The following is a 6,572-nucleotide window of genomic DNA, read 5'->3' on the forward strand; positions in this document are numbered from 1 at the left end:
AACATAGTCAAGGAAAAAACTCTAATATTTATATTTGTTAATTGCACATCAATGCTATGATACACAAACATGTAAATGGTGAGTGCCGATCTTGACAAACTGACCTAAATTGTTACTTAAAATGTCAAAATAAGCAATAATTAAGGTGGCTGAAATGAAAAAAACCTGTAAACTTGCCTTTTGACAGACCATAATACAAGTAACTGCTGTATGGAGTTACAGCACTGGTAACCCCATCTATACAACAAAGCTCCAGTGATGTCACGAGCTACAGCACTGGTTATCCCATTTATACAGCAAAGCCTAGTGATGTCACAAGTTTCAGCACTGGTAACCCCATCTATACAGCAAAGCTCCAGTGATGCCACAAGTTACAGCACTGGTAATCCCATCTATACAGCAAAGCTCCAGTGATGTCACGAGTTACAGCACTGGTTACCCCATCTATACAACAAAGCTCCAGTGATGTCACGAGTTACAGCACTGGTAATCCCATCTATACAGCAAAGCTCCAGTGATGTCACGAGCTACAGCACTGGTTATCCCATTTATACAGCAAAGCCTAGTGATGTCACAAGTTACAGCACTGGTAACCCCATCTATACAGCAAAGCTCCAGTGATGCCACAAGTTACAGCACTGGTAACCCCATCTATACAATAAAGCTCCAGTGATGTCATGAGTTACAGCACTGGTTACCCTATCTATACAGCAAAGCTCCAGTGATGTCACAAGTTACAGCACTGGTTATCCCATCTATACAACAAAGCTCCAGTGATGCCACAAGTTACAGCACTGGTAACCCCATCTATACAACAAAGCTCCAGTGGTGTCACAAGTTACAGCACTGGTAACCCCATCTAAACAACAAAGCTCCAGTGATGTCACAAGTTACAGCACTTGTAATCCCATCTATACAGCAAAGCTCCAGTGATGTCACAAGTTACAGCACTGGTAACCCCATCTATACAGCAAAGCTCCAGTGATGTCACAAGTTACAGAAAACAACACACAGCCCTATGGGAAAGGGGAGACACTGGTGTCATCACTGTGCCTTAGACTTAGCTGGATCGCCAAGTGTGGCATCCCAGATTTTCATTTTCTCTGCTCCAGCAGTGTTCTTTGTTTTAGCCCACTTGTCAGCGGATTGATCTCCATGGGGAACACCAAACATAGCTTCACCAAGGTCCGAGCTCAGCTCTGCCAGTATCTTGGGGTCTTTGTAGTGCGTCACAGCTTGAGCCATGGCGAGTGCCCGTTTTGTGGGATTCGAACTTTTGAAGATTCCTGACCCTACAAACACACCATCCACGCCTAGCTGCATCAGCAGGGAAACATCAGCAGGAGTTGCTACAACAGAAAACAGATACAAGACATGAGGAAAATGTACATGGAAAACAATCCAATCAGTTTACTCTAAATGAAAAAAAGTACATAGAAACGATGTCCAAGAATTGAAGTTATGTGAAATATCTGCAGACTGGTAGGTTTTGTCAACATTTCATTTTTAATATTTTCAAGAAAATTGGAAAGGAAATAAGATGTGAGAAAGTTTACCTCATATGTTAATGTTGTAGTATTACAACACTTTACTCTCCCAGTATCATCTACATATACTGATGTTTACAGTCAACTGTTGACTGATATTTATTCAGATCAAAAAGGCAATGCAACTAATATGCAATAGGTCATACAGTCAGACTTTGACATTTAGCTAAGTGGGAATTGGGGAAAAACATCCTTCTTTTCATTTTTCGGAAGTAAATCTGAAGTAAATGTGATAAATGTAAAAGACCACTGTTCCAGTGATATCAGATAATAGGGTTTGACTGTATGATACCAGTCTGGTTTACAGGGATATACCAGGGACACTCCAGTGAGGTTCAAGCTCCTCCGAAACAATATTCTACAGTATTAAATACTAGTATCTACTTGTGAAGAAGATTCTACAGTGTATAGAGATTGTACGTGGGGTGGGGGGGGGGTGGTTGTGGTGAGATACCAGGTTCTACCATCTGTGACTAAACCAAACTTATACCTAGGCCCCCTGCAGCGAAATTGACAACTGGAAGTCTCCCCAACTCTGTCGTCTTTTTGAGCAGCTCGTGTGGCACGCAGAGTTCTTTGGCGTAGTTGTAGAGTTCTGTGGAATCCAATGCACACGCAATCTTGATCTGTTTGTTGATTGTTCTGGCATGTTTAACAGCTTCAGAAACGTCACCTTCCAAAGATTAAAATGGCTGATATATCAAGATAAAACAAGAATTGATGGGGCTAGTTTTAAAGGAAAAGTTGACATATGCCTCTTTTGGGCAGGTTCGCTAAAAACATTTTCCTGAAAAATAAACTGACAAATTTTAATTTTTCATATGTAATTACAGTCATGCATATTCCTATTACTTAATTGTTTCATTTTAGCATATAAGGGGTGAGGGCATGATGTCAATGAGTCTCCTGTTTACGGGTGAGGGAGTGATGTCAATGAGTCTCCTGTTTAGGGGTGAGGGAGTGATGTCAATGAGTCTCCTGTTTAGGGGTGAGAGCATGATATCACTAAGTCTCCTGTTTAGGGGTGAGGGAGTGATGTCAATGAGTCTCCTGTTTAGGGGTGAGGGAGTGATGTCAATGAGTCTCCTGTTTAGGGGTGAGGGCATGATGTCAATGAGTCTCCTGTTTAGGGGTGAGGGAGTGATGTCAATGAGTCTCCTGTTTAGGGGTGAGGGCATGATGTCAATGAGTCTCCTGTTTAGGGGCGAGGGAGTGATGTCAATGAGTCTCCTGTTTAGGGGTGAGAGCATGATGTCAATAAGTCTCCTGTTAAGGGGTGAGGGCATGATGTCAATGATTCTCCTGTTAAGGGGTGATAGCATGATGTCAATGAGTCTCCTGTTTAGGGGTGAGAGCATGATGTCAATGAGTCTCCTGTTTAGGGGTGAGGGCATGATGTCAATGAGTCTCCTGTTTAGTAGTGAAAGCATGATGTCAATAAGTCTCCTGTTTAGTAGTGAAAGCATGATGTCAATGAGTCTACTGTTAAGGGGTGAGAGCATGATGTCAATGAGTCTCCTGTTTAGGGGGGAGAGCATGATGTCAATGAGTCTCCTGTTTAGGGGTGAGGGCATGATGTCAATAAGTCTCCTGTTTAGTAGTGAAAGCATGATGTCAATAAGTCTCCTGTAAAGGGGTGAGGGAGTGATGTTAATAAGTCTCCTGTTTAGGGGTGAGAGCATGATGTCAATGATTCTCCTGTTTCGGGGCGAGGGAGTGATGTCAATGAGTCTCCTGTTTAGGGATGAGAGCATGATGTCAATGATTCTCCTGTTAAGGGGTGAGAGCATGATATCAATAAGTCTCCTGTTTAGGGGTGAGGGAGTGATGTCAATGAGACTCCTGTTTAGGGGTGATAGCATGATGTCAATGAGTCTCCTGTTAAAGGTTGAGGGAGTGATGTCAATGAGTCTCCTGTTTAGTAGTGAAAGCATGATGTCAATGAGTCTCCTGTTAAAGGTTGAGGGCATGATGTCAATGAGTCTCCTGTTAAGGTGTGAGGGCATGAAATCAATGAGTCTCCTGTTTAGGGGTGAGAGCATTATGTCAATGCATCTCCTGTTAAGGGGTGAGGGAGTGATGTCAATGAGTCTCCTGTTTAGGGGTGAGGGAGTGATGTCAATGAGTCTCGTGTTTAGGGGTGAGAGAATGATGTCAATGAGTCTCCTGTTTAGTAGTGAAAGCATGATGTCAATAAGTCTCCTGTTAAGGGGTGAGGGAGTGATGTCAATGAGTCTCCTGTTTAGGGGTGAGGGCATGCTGTCAATAAGTCTCCTGTAAAGGGGTGAGGGCATGATGTCAATAAGTCTCCTGTTAAGGGGTGAGGGAGTGATGTCAATGAGTCTCCTGTTTAGGGGTGAGGGCATGATGTCAATAAGTCTCATGTTAAGGGGTGAGGGCATGATGTCAATGAGTCTCCTATTTAGGGGTGAGGGCATGATGTCAATAAGTCTCCTGTTAAGGGGTGTGGACATGATGTCAATGAGTCTCCTGTTTAGGGGTGAGGGCATAATGTCAATGAGTCTCCTGTTTAGGGGTGAGAGCATGATGTCAATAAGTCTCCTGTTAAGGGGTGAGAGCATGATGTCAATGAGTCTCCTGTTTAGGGGTGAGTGAGTGATGTCAATGAGTCTACTGTTAAGGGGTGAGGGCATGATGTCAATAAGTCTCCTGTTAAGGGGTGAGGGCATGATGTCAATGAGTCTCGTGTTTAGGGGTGAGAGCATGATGTCAATGAGTCTCCTGTTAAGGGGTGAGGGAGTGATGTCAATGAGTCTCCTGTTTAGGGGCAAGGGATTAAGGTTCATGGGTTTATAAGGTTGAGGGTGTGAGGCCAATATTAATGTCACCTTTTCAACTCTATAAAACATATACCATAATACGTAATGGTTCTAAGTAAAGATCTACATACAAAATAGAATTTATCTGATTCTATTGCTATGAATGTCCCTGCAATTATCCTCTTATCTGAACATGTCTTTTTTTTGTCACCACCATTACAGTGTACTGTTGCAGAATAGTATAATTAATCTTTAATTTAAGATTCATACCAGTGCCGGCTTCTCCTTTTGTCCGGATCATGGCGGCACCCTCAGAGATTCTGCGCAACGCTTCACCCAGGTCACGCGCTCCACACACAAATGGGACCTCAAACTGATGTTTATCAATGTGATTAACCTCATCAGCTGGCGTTAAAACTGCAACAATACAAGTACTAGTTTAGTTTTACCATTACACAGATAAAAGTGCGAAAATGAAGTAAAGTTTTAACAACCTGCAGCATTGCACATGTAGGCTAGTTAATGTCGGGAGTCCTGGGCCCGTATTCATGAAACCGTTCTCATGCTCATGCCTGGATTTTGTGATAAAGTCTAATTTCTTGTTCCAGTTATAAATTATTTAAAAAATCTCATTTTGTTAAAGTTTTGGACAAAAATTGAATAAACTAAAAGCCGAATACTGTTTTCAATATTTAAATTTGACATTTTGATGGTTGACATGATTTAGGTGGGTTACAAGAAAGCTGGCTTGAGCACAGAATTCATGCTTGAGCATGAGAACGGTTTCATGAATACGGGCCCTGGTGTTTTATGTTGTATTTCCTATTTATTTGGTATTTTCATGACTTGGAGCAAAGAGTTCTTTAAGTAAGAAATATCTTTCTTGAAATTTTATTTTTCATAAAAAAATCCCTATACCATTGAGTTTGATCCACAGGCCTTTTGATGATAAATCAGGGAGCTTATCCACTGTGCTACATTCAGGGTACTTGTTTATGTGATATATGTTAATACTTTCATACATCATTACTGAGTATGATTTCAAACTGTTTGAAGTCCCTAAAAGACCAGTAAAACTTTAATTATCTTTGTTTTAGTAAAGAAGAAATACAGGGTAACATAAATTTAACAGGATAAATGCTTGTACATATATGTTAGTTTCGTTCTTTGCGATGTACATATTTGAAGTCCAGAACTACTAATGTCTGAGCTTCCTTACTCCAACTTATTGTAAGTATATGTATGTGTACTGTATTGTGTTTAGGTAGGACTAATGTTGAAGACAAACTACCAGTCATTTACCTTCTGATTCGTCCACCATGTCCACTCCGAGGGCTTGCAGAATCTGAGCCTCTGCAAAATGGCCGATCCTTGATTTAGCCATCACAGGAATGGTCACCGCGGCTATTATTCCCTTTATTTTCTTTGGATCTGTCATTCTAGCTACGCCCCCCTCTCTTCGAATATCAGCCGGCACACGTTCAAGTGCCATGACTGCGCATGCCTGAAATCATATTGTTGAATACAATGTATTGAGATATTTTCAACATACTCCAAGTCCAAATATTTCTGGGGGGGTTTTAAATTAAAAAAAACATGTGACTGCCACAAAAATAAGACATTCAGATTGAAGTTCTTGTACTTACTCCAGCCTCCTCAGCTATTCGGGCCTCCTCTGCAGTTGTCACGTCCATAATGATGCCTCCTTTTGCCATTTGAGCCAGGCCAGCCTTCACCTTGAATGTCCCTGGAAACAAAAGTTTATTACATCGCTAGTAAACCTTATTGTAACGATACAGCCATTTATCAGTTAATTTTGACTCATCACAAGTTGAAATATTTAGCGCCATTTAACTTTATGGAGTAGTGTGGAAGCATTACTCTATCATCCGTATCCTTTTGTCTACAATTGCTGTTCGGTTCCCTACACCCCCCGCATCATACCCCTACACCCCCCGATCCATACCCCTACACCTCCCACTCCATACCCCTACACCCCCCACTCCATACCCCTACACCCCCCACTCCATACCCCTACACCGCCCGCATCATACCCCTACACCGCCCACATCATACCCCTACACTCCCCGCATCATACCCCTACACCTTCCGCATCATACCCCTACACCCCCCACTCCATACCCCTACACCCCCCACTCCATACCCCTACACCGCCCGCATCATACCCCTACACCGCCCACATCATACCCCTACACCGCCCACTCCATACCCCTACACCCCCCAC

General features: G+C 42.4%; 1 protein-coding gene across 2 annotated transcripts in view; it reads right to left on the minus strand.

Moving 5' to 3' along the window:
• Positions 1-289: 289 nt before the first annotated feature.
• LOC110441274 (pyridoxal 5'-phosphate synthase subunit SNZERR-like) overlaps positions 290-6,572 on the minus strand; it is a 14,702-nt gene continuing 8,419 nt past the window's right edge. For both annotated transcript variants that reach the window (XM_021484384.1, XM_021484382.1), the window contains exons 3-7: positions 5,974-6,074; positions 5,630-5,831; positions 4,598-4,744; positions 2,038-2,220; positions 290-1,349 (exon numbers count right to left, since the gene is read on the minus strand). In XM_021484384.1, coding sequence (XP_021340059.1) covers positions 1,045-1,349; positions 2,038-2,220; positions 4,598-4,744; positions 5,630-5,831; positions 5,974-6,074 — 938 coding nt within the window. In that variant the 3' untranslated portion in view covers positions 290-1,044. The remainder of the gene's footprint in view (positions 1,350-2,037; positions 2,221-4,597; positions 4,745-5,629; positions 5,832-5,973; positions 6,075-6,572) is intronic.

The sequence above is a fragment of the Mizuhopecten yessoensis genome, unplaced genomic scaffold, assembly GCF_002113885.1.
Source record: "Mizuhopecten yessoensis strain PY_sf001 unplaced genomic scaffold, ASM211388v2 scaffold715815, whole genome shotgun sequence".
In the NCBI taxonomy this organism is placed as follows: Eukaryota; Metazoa; Mollusca; class Bivalvia; order Pectinida; family Pectinidae; genus Mizuhopecten; species Mizuhopecten yessoensis.